This window comes from Molothrus aeneus, chromosome 3, assembly GCF_037042795.1.
Source record: "Molothrus aeneus isolate 106 chromosome 3, BPBGC_Maene_1.0, whole genome shotgun sequence".
Taxonomy (NCBI): domain Eukaryota; kingdom Metazoa; phylum Chordata; class Aves; order Passeriformes; family Icteridae; genus Molothrus; species Molothrus aeneus.
In genome coordinates this window covers 11,396,550-11,419,900 of record NC_089648.1, presented here as the reverse complement: position 1 = coordinate 11,419,900, position 23,351 = coordinate 11,396,550, and the positions used below count along the sequence as shown (strand labels likewise).

The following is a 23,351-nucleotide window of genomic DNA, read 5'->3' as shown; positions in this document are numbered from 1 at the left end:
GGTCATCTCATCCAAATGACAAACAGTGTGGAACTGGACTGTCTGTCTGGTGAGTTCCACTAACATATTTTCACATGGCCATTTAGACAGTCTAGCCACCCTTTCAAAAACAACTACCCATTCTGCATGAAAAACAAGTGAATGACTTGTTAATCTACTGTCCAACTGCTATCTCAAGATATCATCATGAGACCTCCATGATATCAAATGCTATAGTAAAGTCATTTAAGCTACGTGCCCTTACCCATTATTATAACATTATTTCATCACAGAAAAATCAGATAGAAATTATTTCTGCACGACCTGCTTTATAAATTGATAGCAAAAGCAACACATTTGGATGCATTTCTCATGAAAAATAATATATCTAAACTCCATGGCAGAGCATTAAAGCAGTCTGAGGTAGAACCCAACCCCTTGATCCAAAAATTTCTGAAATCAGAAAGAACATTCCCTTGCTTTCAAAGGCTGCCTGAGGAGAATCATTCCACTGTTACATTGATGAAAATCAGATCTTCATTTCAATTCAAACACAGACGAACAAATTCATCTTATGCTTCTAGCCAAATTCTTACTAGCAGAACCACCAAAATCTGGAAGCTTACAAAAGTGCTTTTCTTTCCTCTTTACTAACTAATCAGTCTGTATTGTTCACAACTGCCTTAGCCCAACCAGGTATTAAGGAAAATCACTGTTTCTCCCTTACACCTTTTTGCCACCACAAAGCTTCACATTCTGTGACATTTTGTAAATTGTTTCTGCTGGAAAGCTCTAAAATCCTTCATACAATGCCATCAGCAAGTACCATTAGAGTGCAGTACACCTCAGAAAATTCTGCTCTGCTGACATTTATCCCAATAAAATACATTTTTACACATATTTTAGGAGGGTTTCAATTCATTTCCAAAAAGCATCTTTGCTTTTGCTTGCAAAGTAGATAAAATTAAAACTCTCTTGATGTCACATGTTTTTAGCACCTCTTTATAAACAGTTTTTACTCAACAGATCTTGTTGCCATGTCATGCTATCAGAAATAAGCCACAAACCATGGCCAAAATGGATATTCCAAAGAAGAACATTTGTTTATAAAGAATACATCATGAATACGTCAGGAATTTAGTTACTCCTAAAACAATCTGGAATACCCTACATTACAATCATTTATTCATAATTTTTGCTCCAATGTTTGTATCTCAACTACAGCTTAATATTGTGCATAATATGTCACATCTAAAACCATAAGTAAGATGCACTTCTCTTGCAGTAGGTATTGGCAAAAAAAAGATAATGAAATTTGTTCTTAAACCTCAGACATCACTAAACAAAAAGACAGGCAACGGTAGAGGAGACAGTGAATATTATTAACCTGATTTTAGGGATGAAAAACTGTGAGGAAGATTAAATACTTGAGATATATAAAGAACTTGTAATAGAATAGTGAAAATAAAATAGCAATTCCAAATCCCATTTCCAGATCTTAATTACTTCTCTGTTCATCTCTGCTTTTTTTTCCTATTTTATGCTTCCAGATGTCTACCCTTCATCTGATGCAATCATTTATGAAGGATCCAGTTTCTAAAGAAGAAATAATATCTGGGTCCAAAGCCTAAAAGTCTTGTTTCATAATAAGTTTTTCTCAGCTCCAGCCAGTTCTGCAAAAACAAAACCCAACTGCAAACCCTAGGAGCAAAGGTCACTATCACAATTTAAATGATTTTTCTGAAGAACCCAATATTTTGGAGGAGAACTTGCAGCTGGTTATATATTAAGTATCATACAGCTCTTATTAATACAAAAAAAGCAGTAAGAAGTGCAAAATGAGACTCATGGTGAGACTTTTGCTCTCTTTTTTAGAGACAAGCAGTGCACAACAAAATCAGGGACCAATAATTTGCTGAAACTTGATATACTACTATGATGTCTAATAAAACTTCAGGTATTTTTGTTACATTCCTTTCCTGATATCATTTATTTGGTTATCAAAGTTTTGCTTCAACAATATTGCCAGTCTTTTATTTTGTCAACAGTTTTCTAGGCTGTCTCTCGCATAAAGTCAAAAGAAACACCAAGTCATATTGATATTTAGCTGAAAAACTTAGAAAAATTAATACATTCAGGGATCTCTTTTGAATGCAGGGAAAAGGAAAACAACTCTCAGAAATATTTGACAGCTACAAAAACTTCATTACAAAGAGGTTTCCCAATATTTGATTTAAAAGTGGTGCTACTGACTCACAGAAAATTATTTTCATTAAGATATAGTACAATGAGGCTACCAGGCTTATTGAGAGACAAATTTTACCTTAAATACTTTGAAAACTCCTTTAAAAGAGAGAAAACATTTTCCAAATCACCAAAAGCTTTCCTAATATCTCCAATAAATCCCTTATGTTTTTTTGTTCTGGCCAGAACATTGATAATAATTAATGCTTGCAGGAAATCACATCCATATAGACAGAAATTCACAGAGATGTAAATAAGAGTCATGTGTCCACTTCTCCTGTAGCTGAGAGGGCAAAAAATACTAATTTTTAATCTTACTGTTCTAGATGCCAGAGATGGCACATTAACAATTGTAAAATAGTTAATGTTAACATTTGTAAAATTAACAGTTTAAAAAAACCTGTTAACAGTTTTTAACACATTAAACACATTAACAGTTGTAAAACAGTCTGTGGTTAATAAGTATTGCCTTTAATTATTTAATTTCAATTTTTTTTTGTTTTTTTTTTTTTTTTAATGTAGGCATCTTTGTAAAATCACATTTAGGACAATTTGCATTCTATAAATGTATTAAACTGAGCAGAGTTTTTAGCCAGTTTATGAACTGCATGAAGGTTGCAATCACATAAATCTGAGAGGTCTGAGCAGTGTAGATAGGAGATTTAATGATGATGGAGCGCCAACACATTTTTGTTGTTATCCTATGGTCCCCTTAGTTCACTAAACTTTTCTTTCACTCTTGGTATATATCTCCCATGTTTCAAAAGGGAAAAAAAATGAAGTTTGCAGAGCACTGCTGCTGAGCTGGGGACATATTTTAAATGACAGTAAAAATCATAGTGTATTAAATTATACTCCCTTCACTGCTTAGCAAAAAACAGCCTTTAGGGATGTTACATAGGACTCAGATTTCTGACTGGTACTCTTTTCCTGTAGAATTTAAGCTTTCCTAAAGAAACAGCACTGGAATTCTTTCACAGAAAATGTAATAGAAAGGTGGTAAATGACACATACATTGAGCCTGAAGAAAATTTATATGCATACAGACATCTGAGCTTAAGGTCATTATTTATTAGAAAAGGCATTTCTAAAGATGAATCTAATTAGACTACATACTAGGCACAGCATTTAAAATATGTAAAAACATGAATAGCTTTCTCTAAAACTGCAATACTTTCATTGGTCCTCTATGATTCTGCAGTTTAGCTTGTATCTGATTCTTTCTTGACTACTGAACTTATTTATTTTAAAAACTTTTCATTCATCCTAACACACATAGTCCCATTTCAATCAGTGGGAGTAATAACATTTAACATTCCTGAAAATGTCACTGAATGATTAAAATACCACGAGGTAACATACAAGATAATCATGCTTGTAAACAGCCATATTGTACTATTAAAATAAGGCTGGTTATCTGCAGCATAATAATACATACATTAAATTATACTGGGGATCAAGGGGATAAAATTATTCATATAAATAATCCAACCAAATACAGTGGAGCCATCTGTGAATTAAGTGATAAGAAAGAAATTTAGGAATTTGACTGTGACTTTATTCTGTCTTCACCTCCTGCCCTAAAAGCTCCTTATTTGTATTCTTTCCAGAAAACTACTACATAGTGGATACAAGATAAAGCATGGGAAGGAAAAGGGAAAATAAATATTTCTAACCTTTATAGTTTTTTTAACACACAGGGAAAGAAAGAGAATCTAGTTCTGCAAGTAGAGAAAGTAACAATCTCTAAATAAGGAGCAAAAATACCAAAGGTGTGTCAAAGGTTCTGGAACATTAATAAATGTGGCATGTATAAAGGTAGAAGTGTCTTAAAAATGTTGTCTGGCCATGTCAAAGACTAATATTTCATTTTTAGCTCTTGTGCACAGAATATTTTATTATGGTTATACTAGTCCTTATATAAAACTTTTACAGGTATAAGAAATATTTTTAGGCCATTTTTTAATGGCAACACTGATAAGCAGACATACAAATACTATGTCTATATTTTAGTCCTAAAAAACCTATTTCCTTGGGAAAATGGTTCTGAAATGAATTGAAACAATTTTGTAAGACTTTCATGTGTCTTTTAAATTTTTTTTCTTTAAAAGACATTTACTATGGAGGAACATTGATTACAATAATTACTGAAAATAGAGTGACCCAATATAGTAAGGAAGCCTTCTTTTCTCAGTCTCAAAAGACTGTATTTGATTTAGTAAAAAAACCCCAAATATCTCAACTGAAAATCTGACATTTATGTTAGCAGTAGTATATCCCCAAGGGAACTCTGAGTAAGTTTCATTTCCATTCTGATTCCTTTTGACTTCAGTCTTATTTTGAAGCAGACATATAAAAACCATTTGGGCAGGAGTAACTTGACTTTTGGGTCTAAGCCTTTTGCCAACCCTTTGAAAACCAATCAGAATTTGCTCAAATTGCAAATGTTTCCTAAAACGTGCCTGCTGCACAGCATTAGTGAAGATGTCTTGAGTTTTAGCACTAAATTCCTGAAAGCCCTTCAGCTTCAGCAGGTCTTCCCTGTCACTCAAAACTCTGCAACCTGTGCTAGATCCAGCCACTCAGCAGGTTTGGAGCAGGGAAAAAGTGTCAGTCCCTCAGCAAATTCCCCTCTGGAATGGGCCATGCAGAAAGGCAGCTTCCTCATTCAAGTACAGAAAACAATGGCTGGGATGTCTGTGTGGGAGAAGAGTCTTAAAACTTAGGAAAAAAAATACACACTGCCTATTTTACTAGCTTAAAAGAACATTCTTTAGGTTGCAAAGTCAAAAATAGCAGCTTTGAGACATAAGGCTTCTTATGTAACTGAGATCCATCTACTTGATTCATATAGGGTAGGATATAGCCTTTAATTACACAGTTTAATGCAATTCTCTCCAGAGCTTCCCTCACTTGATCTGCACACAGAAGCCTATTCTTAGCCAGAAGTAATGACTGAGTACCACAGAAAGCTGCTGTGCCAGCGAGCAGAGCATCTGCCCTCGCTGAAAAGGAGTGGGGTGTACCTCAGAACAAGGAGAGCTGAATGAAGAAATATACTCTATTCCCTTCTCTCCTAAAAATCCAACATGATTTTGGTCAGGTCTTTCAAGACAGGCATTTTCTGGGTGGTCATTCCTAATGTTGCTCTGAATATTTGTTTGGAGAGAGCACTGTGATGGAAATCCCAGAACACAGAGCCAGCTGTGCTTTGAAGTGCCAGTGGAGGCTTGGAGTGCATGGTGTTATCTGTGAAGTATTCAGAAAAAACTTCAGATGGGCACTCAGAGAATGTTTTCACCTGCAGTGTCTCTTGCCTCAGTTCTCACTGTGAATGAGAGCATCTTACATAGGCATTGTGCAATTTTCAATATTTGCACAGCAGCTCAGGTGTTGTATCTATGAAAACCTTAGAAAAGCCTGGGAAATATTACTGATTCCTCTTCAGAGAAATTATTTTAATATGGACAATGAATAAGGCTCAGGGCTACAAACTGAACAGCAAATAGAAAACCAAATATTGAAGAACTTATTATCCAGGCTACGCACTGAAGGAGGTAGAAAGCCCAATGAAAAAGTTGTATATGATCATGTAATTAAAAACTACTTCATAATGGATACCCAGAAACAAATGAAATTAAAAGTGCATGACATATTTTGTCCTTACAGTTCATAGCTTCTAAGTGCTATGTTTTATAAAATTCTCTGAGCATAAGTTTTGACTGCAGTACATTCATAGCTGTTAGATTGACACTGAGGACTGAGGCTGGATGGAGAAGATGCAAACTGCCCATACTGAGCTGGGATTTAAAAGCCTGTGCTCTGAATGTGTGCCTAAGAGTAACCAAAGGAGTGCAAAGATTGACTCAAACACAGAGATGACAAAAATACTTGACAGTCTGTTTTCAAAGGGCAAGCATTTTAATACAGAATAGGCAATCTGATCAATGGGGGTCAGAGTGGGGTTCAAATATTAAACATTTTTAGCCATTAATTCATAATTTTGTAAGGGAAAATGGCATTGCAAGTTCTTACCATGCTGCTACAAAAGAGAGAAACTGAAGAGTGGAAAAAGTAGTTGTAACCTACAGGAGTGAGAGACAAGCAGGCAAAGCTTCCCAGCAGTCACTTTTGTGCTGACAAGATCTCTCTATACATCTGAATGGAAAAGGGGATTTCCATAAATACTGCAAAGTAGCATTATATAGTAGTGGGCAAGATTAAGCCTGTTTATTTCTTAACATTTCAGGGTGTTTTAATATTAATGCAGTTGAAAGAGTCTTCTTTTTCCTAATCAGAGGACTTGATTCTGACTTAGCTCTTATTTTACAATGGCTTAACATATCAGCTTCAAGAGATATCAATCCTGATCTACACAGAAGAGCACAATAAGTTATATTATTACAATAATTGACAGAGATACACTGAATGTGAAAAATCTACAAAAGCAAAATATTTTAGAAATAGTGTATAGAATATATATGATTTTTAAGAACATTTTTCTCTTCCAATTCCTTTGGTTAATCAAATTTAGTATCTCTTTCTGCATTCTCTAATGCCTGAAAGCTTAGTGTAAGTCACTGAGAGCTCAGACTGGGCAAAGACAAGTTTCCAAGATGCACTCACATACTGTTTTTCAGATTTCTGATGAGGAAGCTATGGAAGAGCAAAGCTGAGTAACATCAAAAACCTGTACCCATCTCACTTTATTTATTTAGGCTACAAAATCAGCAATGAGCCCAAATTAAAAGTGCAAAATCAAAATAACTAAATATTTCTAAGCTCTTAGAGGAATGCTTTTGAATTTGAGGTACCTCTATCACAATAGATACAGCATCACTGACTGCTTTTTGTTATTTTTTTAATGCAAATGTGAATAAAATTTAAGAGAAAAATTCCATTCTTAAACACAAGAAAGAAAAAAAACAATGAAAGCCACCACTCACTGAATTTGCTTCTGAATTCCCATGGTGCCATTAACTTAGAGTGCAATGAATGTTCCTGTTTGTATTCTTTTTTTATATAGGGTAGAAAACGGAAGGATTTTTTTTTTTCCCCTTGAATCACCATGGATGCTTTCATGGTTTAAGATTTACAAAATCCACCAGGATGACTCATGGTATCACAATAGGTAAGATGTGCCTGAACAGCAAACTTGGATGGTGTAGGTATTTAAAATGTGCAAGAAAGACTTTACTTATTTAAAGACCCAAATGATATTTAAAAAAGGAGAATGGGATCCAGCCAGTGCTAAGACAATAGGTAAAACCTCTGGATGCCAACAAGAATTGTGTCTGTCAGTGGATTTGCAAGAATAGCAGGTCAAAACTTCCATCACTTGAACTTCCTTCTGTCACAGGAATTGTTTTTGTTATAAAAACTTGAATAGGAAACTGTGAAAATATTTCTCTCAGAACTTCAAACCTGATGCATTCTTTGTTATATTTTGAATTTCAAAATTTGTATAATTTGTATTGTGGAAAACAAAACCCGTGCTGTACTGCTTATTATTATTGCACAACTTCCTGTAATCCAGGACTCAGTTGTATAATTGCTCCAAAAAAAAAGAAAATTCAAGGTTAACTCCAATCCTAGCTGCTCCTTCAAGTATTTTGGACTGAAAACAGTGACAAAAAAAACCCCAGTGAAATTCCTGGAAACTACCATAACAGATACAGTGTTTACAGAAAAGTAGTAGAGATTTGGGCCAACAAAGAAAATGTGATTTGAATTATTTTCATCTGGTGAATTACCGGGAAAATTCTGATGTTTTTCTCATAATAATTAAGTCAGGAATGTTTTATGTAAGAATGTGAGATTTATATTCAGAATTCTTCAGTAAATATTCAACTAAACCAGAAAAACCTTTTGTCAATGTTGAATGACAGTCCATAATTTATCTCTGAAAAACTATAGATTATTAAAAAAACCCCTTCCAGGTTCTTTGCAATGCAGAAGTTATTTTTCTGCAATATCACAGGAAAAAAAAAACACAGAGTATCAGCTCCTGAGAAGTTGAGCAACATTCATCTGAGAAGGATGTGGAAGAAAGGCACTGATCTGTTCTTAAAAAAAAATCTGTTTACAAATCTTTCTTATATCACCCCACAATAGTCTTAAGAATTAATTGACTTACATCTACGGGTTTCTACATTCTATTTTCACCTGTCTCTTCTCTGAAAAGAAAAAAATCAAATTCAAAATGCACAACACCAGTAATCTCTCTGTCAGGACCAACATCCTGGAAACTCCTGTAGAAATTCCACTGTTTTTTTAAGTGAGGATGCCATGTGAAGCATCAGTGCACCCCAGCAGACTGAAATCACTGAGGATCACTGTGGTTAAACACAGCAGTGTCTGCAGTCTGGGAAGGAGCTGCTGTGTCTCACCTGCCTCTCTGACTTCTGTCCCTGGACCTTCCAGCTCGAGAGTCTGGTTTTACAAATATAAAATGTACAAATAACTTCTGAAATGCAAAATGTAAGCCTGTTGCTGCGCAACAACCAGTGGAATCCAAGGTTTTTTATACCACTTCTATCACACTTGCATGATTCAGAATCGGGGAAGATAACATCTTTAAGGCTGAAGAGCACTTTTTTCCCAGCATTAGGGCCCTATTCTCCCATTTTTATTAAAAATTAATATAATCTTAACATCACAAGACCATAATTCATTCTAAAGCTATTCATTGTGGCTGTGCTCTAGATACCCATTGTACAAATGCTGATAGGTATGTGAAGATTCCTGTTGTCACCTTTGGAAACAAAGAAGAATCAGGATAATAAAAAAAAATACAGTATTGAGATACAGATCTTCACTCCATGTCTAGTCACTTGTTCTGTCATTTTCTATACACTTATTCAAAAGAAAGAATTTGTATTACATACATGCAATCTTTCTCAAGGAATCTTTTCTTGATAGAAATACCTCCGCTGAAAAAAATGTAATTCTTAAATGTTTTTTGTAAAAGCTAAAAAAACACGAAAGAAAAAGAAGATGAACAAGAAGGTCATTCTGCATCGGAAATTAAGTCATAATTCAGAAATTTTGGAACTGTGATACACATTTCAGGTGCATAGGGTAATGCCAGTGACCTCCTTAATGACTGCACACATACACTTAATTATAAAAAGACAGCACTTGGGAAGAATCAATCAAGTTTCTCTGCCTTTAAGCAATGCAAAGCCCTTTCTCTAGACAAAATCAAAAAGTCAAATGTTCTCATTTCAAGACTTTGTGCAATGTGCCACAGTTGGAAAGGAATCTGTGACTTGCACACCTGTGTAGCATTTTTGGGGTGTTACACTTCCATGCAAAATCCACTATTTCACAGTTTGTAGTAGCCTCAACTGCAAATGTGATTCTGCACTGTCCATTTGTTTGGCAAATCAGGTTTTCCCTCAAATCATAGACAGCCTTACATTTAAGACAAAATTAGTCACATAACTCCACTCTTCCAGCATGGTTCATAAGGCACATATTAAATTAATGAATAATTATAGTGAAGATGATCATGGCAATAAATATCAGAATTCATGAAAAGTATTTTCTCTATAGACATTCCCAGATGAATACTACAGGCAGAATCAGCAGGTTATTTAATTTGCCCTAGTTCTCTCTGTTTTCATATTCCTACTTGAATAATAAGTTCAGAATCAGCAGGTTATTAGGTTTGCCCTAATTCCAAACTTGAGTCAACAGGACTTCAAATTGACTCCAGTGGAAAATGAAAACAGAACACATTTTCTTCAGATATCCAAAAGGTGCCAAATCTGCTGCTCATTAGGACATAACTAAGTAAGTGTAGGTTCTTAATACACTCCATAGCATTAAAGAAATCTAAAACCTCATCACAGAATTCTGTTCTGTACCTGCCAGCTACCTCTCATTTCTTGACAATCTCAAGGAAGGCATAACTGAGGCCACCTCTCACTTTCACCTGTCCCAGCACATGCTACAGTCAAGCCAGTCACAACATACAGAGTATCACCATGCAATTTCAGAAAGTTTTAAGCATTTCCCCATACAGAGTAACACCTTACCTCACCAGAAGGCTTCAAGTGTCTGCCCATACAGGAAAAACAACCCAGCACTTCAGAAGGCTACAAACACCTACCCTTCTTGTTCTTTAGCCCAACCTTTTATATCCCCCATGGTTTATGCATTGCACCTGTGTGCCCTCTATTCCCTTTGGTGATTGGTCAGTGCACCTCAGCACTCTTTGTCTTGTTGCTTTCAATGCTGTTCACCTGCTTCTCACAGCTGTAGCCTATTAGGGATGGGGCTCAGCCACAGCCCCACTCCCAATTAGCACCAACTGTGTTCCTACAGTCACTCTCCTATTTTTCAGTGAAAATGGAAGAGAATGAAACTAAAAAAATTATGTGGTTTTTGACTAGGAGCAAGAGTTCTTCACTCTGCTCAGACATTAAATCCTAGATCCTTCTACAGTAATAAGGAAGACTCTTAATACAGATGTTATGAAGAACTTTTGTGACCATCAGAAGAGCTGAACTGTCAGAGGAGAAGTGGCTGGCAGGTGACAAGCTACATCATTTTCAGTGTCTAGTCAGAACAATAGCAGACAGGGACAGACAAAAAAGCAAGAAAAACCACACTATTCTGAACACTCAGCTATGGATAGGCAGCAGGAAGGCCTGCAATTTCAAAGCCAGCTAACAATTATCAGTTCTGTAGACTAAAATGGTCGCACAATAGTAAAGGGAGCTTCAGATCTTGACTTCCTCTCCTAAATCCCTAATAGAAATTCTGATCTTTCAAGCATCTGATGACCAGGAAAAAAGATCCTACCAAAAGCTCCTGTATGGAGTAGTTTTGCTTTACAGGAGGCAAACTGAAAAAGTGGTGTGAACTGTCCGGGGTCACTGAGAAAGCAATGTCCTATCAAACCCGTGTGGGGGTTTTCCCGCTTCATTGCTTCATTAGTTACTTCAGATGTTTTGTTCTTTCAAGCACTTATTGATCTACTGATTCTACTCTAAGATCCAGGAGAGTGGCTAGACATTTGCATGACCTCACCACATACAACTACTTTTTAGCTTGGCAGAAGAACACCTGAGCTGAAAAATTGAGTTCTGCATACACAACAATATAATCCAGGCTGGTGAAGTGCTTGCGATACATTCAGATATCATCACCACAGTACAGAAGGAGAAACTGCCATTCAAGAAAATGCACATCCTTTGTAAAAGATTAAATTATGATCCCAGCTCAGCACAGAACTAAATAAAGGCAGCAGAGTTCTGACTTTGTTAGTCAATTCTATACATAACAACAAAATTAAAGGTATGTCTGTTACACCCTAACCACTGAAAGTGTATTCAGTCTCTACAATTTAGTCCTCAGGTTCACAAAGGTATTGAACACCTTAGAATGCCCTTGACTATTCTGGAAAACCATGTGTTTATGAAAGTACCCAAGTTTCAACTACAACACAACAAACTGGACAGGGGATTTTTCCAGAAACTGGTATGGTTTCATGTTTTCTACAAGGAGCACCAAGCTTTCTGGTAGGTAAAACGTCATAATAAATTCACCAAGACAGGTGGATGAAGCTTTCTCTTTTAAGTTACCAACCAATTTTTATATGTTTAAAAGATGCATCAACCCTCCAAGCTGCATATGTTAATGTTAGCCTCTACATAAAACTATTTCTATCAGGAGCTCATTTTTAATTGTCAGCCTTTTTCCCCATTCCTGTCCATCAGGTCAGTAATGATGAAGGGGTAAAATCCCACAAATCCATGGCTAGCATCTATTGTTAAAACACTCCCAGAAAGCCAACCTTCAGCTGAGACAAAAGATGAAGTACATTTGGTCCAACATGCCTGCAAGCCCTGAAGTGCAATTACATCAAAACACAGACAATTTTAATATCTATTATTTTGAAATTCTGAATGAATATGACCAATCTGACACAAGGTCCTATGGTGCTAGATTCTAGCATATTAGCTGTCTATAATTCACAATATAGACTTAAATTTAACAAGGACCCAGCACCTCAACTAGGTCCAAAGGGAAAAAAACCCCTCACTATTAATAATATTATTTACCTGAAGTACCAAGATCTAGGCTATAAACATTTCAATATCAGCATTTTGAAAGGATTAGTAATACTCAACAAGAAAACTCCTTAGAAGTTAATATAAAACAGTAAAACAGACTGCCAACTCCTAATTACCAGTGAAACAGTATTTTAATTCCTGTGCTTTTACATGAGGCAGATATTGAAATCAATATCCTATCATACTGAATCCTGGCAAACAAAATACTATATCAAATTTCATTAGGAAAATGATGCAAAACTGCCCTTTAAACTGGCATAAGGATTGAGTTTTTATATTATTGCATGTGAATGTAGCAGATGTAACAGTTCTGAATGACTTTTTTGATGACTTGACTATCCACTCTCAAGATTCTACTCTGACAACAGAGTCACCATTTCAAAATATTACATAAAGTGAAATAATGAATGTTAAATTATTTGCATGATTTGTACGTATATAGAACCTCAGTGCAATCTCTGGTGCATTTCTAGCCCTCCTTCTAATCCAACATCACCCCAGTGGCCACTGACACTGACAAGAAAATCAGCATGAAGAAGAAATACAGATCATGTAGATAAAGATTCTGAAGTGTAAATCAAAAAGGCAAGTTTTGTTCACAGTGTCTAATAGTCCAAGGTAGATTTAGCTAGGATTCAAAAGGGATAAAGACCATGGTTACTACTCTGTTAAGACTGACTATTGGCAATGAGTTCAACAACATCTCACTCAAACACACAACTTTCAATAGATAATTAATGCCAAAAGAAGTTCAAATGTTTCATTCAAGGCATAAAGAGAACAAAATGGACTAAAATATCAAAAAATTCAAAGAGATATAAATATTGGATGGCTTTTAAAAAGTAAACATGCAAAAGGAAATACAACAAAGACTGATGCGGTATATTCAGAACCCAAACAAACAAATCTAAGCGCTGGCTAGGCTGAGACATCTGGAACTGACTTCCTCAAAAATCACTTTCACAGTTCAAAACATAGCTGGCATCAACTTCTGAATATCTGACAAGGAAGAGCATCTCTTACAGTGAACAGCTGCCTGAACAGCCCTCATTTTTCTCACAAACCAGAAACTCAGTGGAACAGCTAAAATACATGTTATAAACAGGAATAGTTTGAACTCACAGAGCAATTGCCTGAATAGATGCTAATATTGAGGTAAGCAGGGAAGCTATATTTTAAAAAGATAAAGGATCCTGTCTGCAACTTTTTCAAGCCACTAGAGATATAGAAAAGCAGAAAGACATGGAGTGACAAGAAGTTAGCATCAGTGAGAAACTTTCCCCAACTCAATGCACCACGTGTATTTTACTGCCTCTTTTAGAACTGCCTGCTTACTTTCTCAGGCAGGATACTGGACAAGGGAAAAGGATGAAAGGAAAATGATATTTTTTTTTTTTTTTGTCCGAAGTCAGAAGGTCACTATTTTAGTCATTTAATAGGCAAAATAGAGAAGTTTTTTTTGTTTTGACATTTTAACCGAAGGAGAAAAATTACAAGAAGAATATGAAGGTTCACTGATATGAAGAATGTATTCTCCTTACCTTCTAGGAACTTGACTTAAGGCACTAAAAATCTGACTTTAAAGTATTTCTTTTTAATAAAAAATCTCTCCCTATCATAGGATCAAGCCATAAATATTTGAGTAATTTCAGGAAATTTTGTAATTTTCACCTAATAGAAGGTTGAATTGTATGTTAAAAACTTAACAGAAAACTGATATGGCAGTCAGGGTCTATTTCAATGCTACTCTTATTCCTAATAAAGTCCATCATAATTTTGTGCATTTTTTCCTTCTACTGAATCACTATTATTATGTGGACTAATACACTCTTGCCTTTTTCAGTACAAATCAGAGATTTTATCTTTTAGAAGGCTCTTGTACTGTTTTTATGCATGGGCCTATCAACCAGAGAACTGCTAGAGATCATATTTTTCTTTGCTGTGGCTTGCACATCCTTGACACTGAAGCAAAATTCCAGTCCTTTTTCTCTGATTTGTGCCAAGGTTCCCATTGAAGAGAACTTAGATCCTACTGGAACAAAAGGAATGACTGAATGGTTCCTTCCTAGCTTGCACTGTTCTCCCAGTGGTGTAGTTCATAAAACATAAATGAAGCTACTCCTGATTTAGACAGGTATAAAACCAGTTAAGCCTACTGGAAATAATTTATATTACTATAATTTATATTACTATATTACTGGAAATAATTTAAATTACTGGTTTTTGGTTAAAAAAAAAGAAAAAAAAAAGCCCAACAGAAAAAAAAAATCCAACTCAAAACTTGGTTGAACTTCATTCTTACAAGAAAAAAAATTACTTCAGGGATCATTAATAAGCTTTTCAAAGATGAAAATCTGGGAAAAAAACCCCACCAGATTTTCTCCTGAAAATGACTGAACTTGTACTTAAAATGGCATCTTAAGAATTGAAATGTTGACTCTAAATCTATTACTTTTTAATTCCTAAATGTGTAAGTCAGGGTAGAAAATTTTGAAAAGGTTTTCTTTGCTATTGTTGGTATTAATTCCTACACTCCTCATTACACCGAGGAACTCTATGTTTTACCAAACTGCAGAGATAGAGAAAAACAACAAATCCAAGGCAAAAAAAAAAAATTATATATATTAAAAAAATCTAAGGAAAACAGAATTTAATCACCATCTTTCACCTTTAAATAAAAGGTATCAACTAGGAAATGTGGATAAAATTTCATATAAAAATGGAAAGTCGGGGGGTCTTCCTACCTAAAACCATTTTTAAACAAAAACCAAAGCAAGGGTGGGAATGAAAACCCAAAAGACCCCTTCAGATAATTGCAGCCTGAGATGATCCTCTAGCAATGGCAATGTCTTTCTAAGGCTTGTGGGAAATTTACACATTCTGGGAACAAAAGATCAAAGTTCAACAGCTTAATGTCTATGTTGGCTACAAAAAACTAAAGAACTGAAGCCAAGCTTTCTTTCTTGGCAGATATAAAGGCTTTACTTGTCTTTCTGCCTTTTCTGTTTCTTAGAATATTAAATAATTTATAACAGTACAATATCTTTGCTGGCACATATGAGTAACTTCGAATCCCTTCATCAAGACTTGACTGATGGAAGTGTCAGTTGCTACCTTTTCTAAATTAACAGGTATAAACTGCAATGTAGTTCCATTTATGTTTCTATCAGGGAAAATGTTGCCTCCTGTTTCAAATGAAATCAGAATCTGAATACTTTCTGCTAAAATTATAAGCTTTGCTATTACTTTATAAGGCTTCTTAGTAGTCAAGGGACATTTGAGGAGAATCTTGATGCCACTGATGTCTACTGTAAAACCACCAGCACTTTCATGAAGTCAGCATTTTACCTTAATTTGAAGGGGATTCTAAATGTTATTTTGAGTGTCATCTTCTTAAAAATTCCATACAATTTTCACTAAATATAAATATGTACAAGTATTTCTCTAAAATTTGATCTAAACATAAAAATGTTCCTTAAAAATAGCCACTGAACCTGTTATTATGTAAAGGTAATAATTTATCTGACTGCTACTACATGCAATCACGTGAACTCTTTCACAAAAGTATTACATATGCAAAATAACTTCAAATAAATAAACTATGTTTTAGTGTAAAGGGCATATAAATGTATAATAGTATTTAAATTCTCATTATTGCTTTAACAAAGCTGCAACACCTCATAATTTTCTTTGTCTTTATAATAGGGCCTAACTCAGAGATGGTAAGACATTAAGACATATTGTACATACACCTATATATTATGTAGTATCATAGATTAAAAATTGACACCCAAATACTAAATCAATTGGAAGGGTTTACCTAATATAAAAGATATTTCATTTTACAGTTTCTAGGAATGGGTGCAATTGAAAGTACAAATGACTAATTTTCTTAAACTATTATTTGCTCCTATAAAAATTATTTAAAGTATTAATTTGGTTTGGATTTTTCACGAATGGCAGATGAGAGATAAACAGCTGATAAAGTAAACAGGATGCAGAATGACTGTAGCATTTTGAGTATTGACACTAAGGACAGAAGGTGTTACATAATAAAGAACAGTCACAAATGATGTTTTCTTTCTTATAATGAGTGAAATCTGATAGAAATGCTAAAGGCAAATTATTCAGCCATAAATGTCATGCAGCCACTCAGTGAAGATCTTAATTTGGCCTTCATAATATCTTACTCATATTTACCTTTTACATTTTAAACTTACATCTTTGCTCTCCAATTTTGACATGACAATCATATTTTCCCTTGATACTCTTATTTCATTTATACACCTTCATGTCCTGCTCTAGGTACACAACATACATAATTTCTATGCCTAAGGAGCTGCAAGCAATGGTACATTTACTAACAAAATAATAAAAACAAGAGTCCTGCATGCATCTGCAAAGAAAACGCTCACATTCTTTCCATTTGCCAAAAACAATGGGCACTGAATATGAATCATATTTTACCCAGTGATTTATTTGTAGATGAGATTAAGGAAACTGCTGCTTTTCTAGGTTCTCTCTTCCTTGGTAAAACTACTCAGTCATTTTCTGGTCTTGGAGTATGTACTTTCCCCTTGCCCTTTTGTGTTCTCCCTGTCTAACTGGCATGGTGAATTGCTAAATATGTTGCAAAGCAGTACCCTTCGCATTCATGCAAAAACATAATCCTCTGTTTAATCCCCTTCCTCCCCGGCCACAATTTAAGGAATTCACAAATAAATCACTGATTTTATTTCAATGACATAGCAGAGGCAAATACAAAGTGGACTCTGGGTCTCCTCTACCCTACAAAACCAAGCCCAGGTCACCTTTGCACTTAATCCAGTTAAATTATTCCCAGCATCAATTTCCCTGCTCCCCAAATTAATTACCACCAGATGCTTGTGATAGGCATGCACGTCCCCTCCCTCAGCTCCCACCGAGCATGGTTCCAGCCACCCCCTGCCATCTGGGTGACACCTGGTACCCAGCACCCATCTCTCCTTTACCCAGAACAACCCCAAATCACAGGAAGATGCTCAGATAACATCCTCTTCCTCCTCTCACCCATCCTCACAGAGAACAGAAGAGTGATGGCACCATGGTTGGCCACAGAGACACATGGAAGACATGGAGGAGAAGGTGAGGAAGAGGGGAGCCGGGGACATGGTGGGAAGGGAGGGGAGGGAGGAAGATCCACTCATACAGATGAAACTTCATGCAGGCCTGGCCTCCGACCTGTCCCCTCCACGGAGCGATGGGGAGGGGGGCGATGGGGCGAGCTGCGATGGCCCCTTACCTTCACTGCAGTCCTTCCCTCGGAAGCCCGTTTGGGAGCAGTCGCAGACGGCCTGGTCGTTGAGCACCGAGCAGACGCCCCCGTTGAGGCAGACGTCGTCCCTGGCGCACAGCCGGCTCTGCTCGTCATCCAGCCGCACCTCCTGGCTCTCCAGCGGCGACGCCTGCGTGTAGTTCACCCGCACGTCTGTTATCCAGCCCTTGAAGGGCTCGCGGTCCTTGACGGAGGAGAGCGTCAGCTTTAGCGTCGCCGACCGCAGCTCCGGCGGGAGCCCCCCTAGGAAGAGCCCGCTGAAGACAGTCATGTCCCGCCGTTTGGACTTCACCTCCACCCACTTGGCCTCCGTTCGGTCAATGATCAGCGTCGTGTTCTTGAAGTGGCGGCGGATGACAACGGCGTGCCAGCGGTTGTCGTTGACCGCCGTGTCCGAGAGCAGGGTGGCGGGCTCGGCGCAGAAGATGGAGAAGCTGAGCTGTAGCCGCCCTCCCTGGGTGAGGATCAGCTCCAGGAAGTCACAGAAGCCCTCGTCGTCGAAGTAGAGCACCAGCCCGCTGGAGCTGCGCGTCTTCATGTTGAAGCTCATTTCGCTCTCGCAGCAGGCGTTCCACTTGGGGAAGCGGGTCCACTGGCCCTCCGCACCCGGGAACTCCAGCCCGCTGCCCAGCTCAGCCCAGCAGCCCAGCAGTAGGGCCAGCCAGAGCAGCAGGCAGCCCCCGCGCCGCACCAGCACCGCCCCCATCCTGCGCGGCCTGGGGCGGGTGAGTGGGGCGGCAGGGCTGGCGGGGGGTGGCACCGGGACCCCGGCGGCAGACAGGGTAAAATCTTGCCGGGCGCCGGCCGCGCTGGAAGTTTTGGGCACGCTCACCCCCGCCCCGGGTGCGGGGGTCACTGTGGGAGACTCCCCGGGGCGGGGGGCTGCAGCTGCCCCACGGGATGGGGTTGGGCACAAGATGGTGCCAGGGGCCACTGGAGGGGACCCGCAGCTGGGGTAAGGCGCCGTTGGATCTCTTCACTGGCCGGCCACACTCTGCAAAAGTTGTCCAGGGGTGGGTGAGTCAGCAGAAATTTTCCCCAAAGCCAACATTACCAAAACGAGAAAAAAACCAAGATCAGTGGCAAAACTCTCCTCCAAGTGGATCCACCAGCTCGGCAAGGCTGTAGCAATATCCTGGCACATGCGCGCCTCTTTTTACATCCTCTCCACCAGCTGTAGTTTCCCAGGAAGCCAATTATGGATCCCAACGCTGCCTCCCTAGGATGGATCCTCTTGTCATATCACAGCCTGTCTGCCATGGTGCTGGAGCAGCGTCAGCAGACGACAGGACTCATCGCTCGTGGTTGCTTGAGCTGCCTCAATCCCAACGGGGTTGAAACCCAGAAGCTGTCAAACAGCCGAGTGGCCACTTGACATGCAAAGCCTGGCAGCTCCTCTTCTCTTTGCTTGGAAAAGGCCAAGGCTAAGATCCAGGGGGGTGATTTTCCTCTATTGTTTTTGTTTCTAATCTGCAAGGAATTGAAACAGAATAATAAGAAATGACAACTAATAACATGTTGAATCACAAAGTTGATCAATAGTGAACGTTTGTGATTATTTTTTCATTTTGACTGGTGTTGGGCATTAGGAAAATGCTGCTGTAATTTTCAAGTTACTGAGAAATTGAAATAGGTTGCAGCACTAAACACAAATCTCAACATATATGTTTATACTAGATTACATTTTTATGGTATAATCTAAATCTAAACTACTTACCTTTCCAAAACTTTCAAATATTTCAGTAGTGCATTTTATTCTTACAAGAACAACGTTAAACTGAAAAGATGGTGTTTATTCCTTAATGTATTTTATTTTAATTTATTTTTGAAAACACCATCACCTGTGAAGCTACAAGCTCCTAGTCATACAGACGATGCTACCAAGCCCAGTTCTGGTTGTTTCTAATACAGGTCAAAAAAATAAAGCTCCCAGCAGGAACTGACAAGCTCCACCACGCATGGCACACCTACTGGTTTATTTTTCCTGGGGAGAGGAAGAATTGCAATAGTTTCTTAGATAGCTTTTTGAAATTTTTTAATGTTTTTGAAAACATTTTCTTTTTTCTGCTACCTGGTTTCCTCTGGGGCTGATATTTTCTGCTATGGCAGGGAAAATCCAATTCAAGCAAGCTCTGATGTTGACATTATTCACAATGCAGATCAGCTAATCCCAGGTGTTAGTCCTCTGAAATTGGTTGCAGTATTTTATGTATATTTACTCAGCTGCCCTTATTTAAGAGAACAAGGAGAGAACAACTCCTCTGTTTTCAAAATTATACATATGCCACAGTTCACCCTTATCCTCTGAAGAGGTCTCTACATCCAAAACGTTTCAGCGGAGAGGCTGCTTTTCTGCCCCAGAGCTGCTATATCTTTTCTGGAAGCTGTGTATTAGCAGATCTCTCCTGATGGAGGAGAGGATCTCCAACACCTCCCTCACTCAGCGCTTCCCCTTCCCCTCCCTTACATTTCTTTGCCAGCAGCACTTAGGCAGGCATAATAGCATGGCCAGAGCTGCTGCCAAGCCCTCTTCTGGGCTACGGTATGTGTGTGTGTGTGTGCATGCGTGTGTGGGGAGAGGGGGCAGAGATGACCCTGCCAGGGAGAAATGTTTTAAAAACAGGCACACACCTCAGCTGCCTGCACCTGACACGTTCAGAGCTGCTAAGTCACCTCCTACTCCCTCTATATTTAATTTCATTCCTCTAAATGTCAACACGATTATTTTTATTATTTGCCACACGTGAGATGGGCAAGAGCAGCAAAAGGGAGAAGAGGAGAACCCCCCCTCCCCAAACTTCGCGGGCAGATACCAGGCGTACCCACCAGCATCAGGCAAACCCCAGGTTCCCCCCACGCCCTCCCTGCCCCTCGGCAGGAGCCACCTCTGGCAACGCCGCTACCAACCGAGGGATTTTCCGGGAGCCCCCGCAACCCCGCTCCCCAAAGGGCCCTCCCGGGCGCGGCGGTGCCCGCGGGCTGGGGCGCCGCTGGCTTGCGGCACGGCGGCCGCTCCCGCTTCAGCACCCGGAACAGCTCCGCCCTGCGCGGCCCGACGGGGCGGCGGCGCCGCTGCCCGCGCCCGCCCGGACCCGAGCGGCCCCGCCGGGGGCTGCGCTCCGGGGCGAGCCCGGGGAGCCGCGCTCCGGGGCGGGCAGGGGATGTGCGGGCGGCCTCGGGGCCCCGCTGCGGCAGAGGGGAAGGAGGCGGTGATGGAGCGGGTTTGGGGAGTGGGGGGGTGCGGGGAGCCGGGTGCTGGCTGGCGGTGTGAGACACGGCGTGCGTGCCCGGGGACAATGACACGGAGGGAGGGGGCTGAGTGTGAGGGGTGATGAGCGGCGGAAAGGGGAGGTTTGAGGAGATGGGGTGCGTGGGGTGTGTGTGTGTGTTCACGGGGGTTACCGGGCAGCTGCCGGGGCTGGGCTGGCCTCCGGGGAAGGGGCGGTGGGGAGGGAATGCGGGAGGCGCGGCGGGGAGGGGAGCGCAAGGTGCGCGGGGCGGGCGCCGCGGCTGCGGGTGGAGGGGGGCGAAGGAAGGGAAGGGGTTTGCGCCTCCGTGCGAGGGGCGCGGGAGCGGGAGGGTGCTGGGAGCCCGTGGTGTCTACCAGGGGCGGGGAGGAGGGTGGGGGGAGCCAGGCAAGGACGCGGTGCGAGTGTGTGTGCGAGCGTGTGTGCGCGGCCGCCGTGCGTGCCAGAGCGATCCCTACAGGTGTCCGCGGAGAGAGCCGCGCGGGGATCCCACCTCGAGAGCATCCCTATCCCTCTATCCCTGCCCGCTGCCTGCCGCTGGCTGCAGCGCCTGCCTGCCCCCTCACTCACTCACACACACACACAGCAACAGCAGCAGCAGCGGCGAGAGGGGGGAAAGGAAAAAGAGGGAAAAAAAATAAGAGGGAAATAAAAAAAAAAAAAAAAGGAAATACAAAAAGACAGAGAGGTGGAAAGACTGTAAAAGAAAGGAGAAAGACCCAAGGAAAAAATAGCCCAGCAAACAATTGCTTATTTATTACTGCCGGTGTAATTCACACATTGCCAATAAACAGCACACTCTTGTCTAGTCATTTCCAAAGCAGAGGGACACTTTCATTCTCGGAAGAGGACAATTTATTGATATCTATCTATCTATCTATCTATCTTAAATGGCTCTTAAGCACCAGGCATCCCTCCCAGCAATGTATCCATGAACACGCACATATGTAGCGAGAAATAGGCACAAACCGATATAAATGTAGCTATTGCATTCAGAGACTCGCCAGTGAATTCGTGTGCTTCCCCCACCCCTTTACAACCATTTTTTATTCTTCAAAAATTATGATTTAGTCACAGGTGCCCCGATTGAGCCTTTTCAAATTAGAAAAAGAGAGAGAGAGAGACACCCATAGGTCAATAAATCCTTAATAAATGCCAGGTCGGTTGGCATGCACAATCCTTGGCAGAATCCTTATTGTATGAAATACAGTGCATTGTCTCTGGGTGCGGGGAAGACCAGAGTTCACAAATTACCGGATGAAATAAAAGGATCTGAAAAACAACCTTGCTGCAGCCAAAGGGAGAAGCGCTCTAATTCAAAAGCAGACTTAACAGCATCATTAATCTTTTCCTTTCATTTCTACGTAATTTCTAGAATCAAATTCTTTCCAAAGCGGCTGGAATGATCGATTTTGCTCCCCTTCCAGTCTGCAGATGTCTTTATTTCAATATGCTTATGATATAATTTCTACCCCTTCAAAAATGCACACCATCAGCAGGAACCTAAACAGTTTCAAACACATATAGAAGAAGCCGAGTGCCCTCTTTCTTCTGACACACAATAGAAAATGTCCCAAATTATCAATGCACTTCCCGCACAAGCCCCTCGTCTCTTTCAGACCTCCGCGAAAAATAACAACAATATTGCGATATCCCATCGCTGCCCCGGCTTCGCGTTTCACCACGGCACTTCACGTCAGGGAGAACATGCAGCAGATTGATTTTATCGCTCAAGTCTCGCAGACCCTCTTCTCCCCTCCTCCCCGCCGCCTCGGCAAGGGGCAATAAATCACCGCATCCAACCTTTAACTTACACCTCCGCTCCACCATCTCCTCTCCTCGCCATCCACCTCTCCCACATCGCCGCACGCAAACCCACCAACCTCTCGCTCCGCCGCCACCACCACCACCACCACCACCACCACCGGCTCCGCCGCGGCGGAGCGGGGCTGTTCCTCCGCGGCGCCGCTCCGCCCGCGCTGCGGGCGCGCCTTACCTGCGCGGGGGCCGCGGGGCCGGGGCCGGGCCGGGCCGGGCGCGGCTGCCGGGGCTGCCTCTGCCGCTCGCCGACCGAGCGGAGCCGAGCGGAGCGGAGCGGGCGCTGCTGCGGGTGCGCGGCGGCGGCGGCGGCGGCAGCGGGCGGGGGCGGCCGCCGGGAGCGGGGGGCGGCACCGCCGCGTGACGCCGCCGCGCCCGTCTGCCCGCCGGGGGCGGCACCGTGCGCGCTGCGGACCCCGCCCCGGCCCGGCCCAACCCGCCCGGACCGGCACCGGCACCGGCAGCGGCACCGGCAGGGGCAGGGATGGAGGGACCGCGCGGGAGAGGCTGCGCCGGGCGGCACCGGGAGAAGCGCACGCTGCTGCCGGCTGATGGCTGGGGAGGGTCGGAGGGGTCGTATGGGCAGAGGGAGAGGCGCCGCAGCGCTGGTGCAACACGGCCCAGAGGGAGCTGGCGGCTTCCCGGGCAAAGCTCTTCTTTCTT

The 23,351-nt window shown here is 40.9% G+C and overlaps 1 protein-coding gene across 18 annotated transcripts in view; it reads right to left on the bottom strand.

The window, feature by feature from the left end:
- NRXN1 (neurexin 1) overlaps nucleotides 1-22,979 on the bottom strand; it is a 678,763-nt gene extending 655,784 nt beyond the window's left edge. For all 18 annotated transcript variants that reach the window (XM_066546261.1, XM_066546262.1, XM_066546271.1 and 15 more), the window contains exons 1-2: nucleotides 22,867-22,979; nucleotides 17,590-19,092 (exon numbers count right to left, since the gene is read on the bottom strand). In XM_066546261.1, coding sequence (XP_066402358.1) covers nucleotides 17,590-18,328 — 739 coding nt within the window. In that variant the 5' untranslated portion in view covers nucleotides 18,329-19,092; nucleotides 22,867-22,979. The remainder of the gene's footprint in view (nucleotides 1-17,589; nucleotides 19,093-22,866) is intronic.
- Nucleotides 22,980-23,351: the final 372 nt, after the last annotated feature.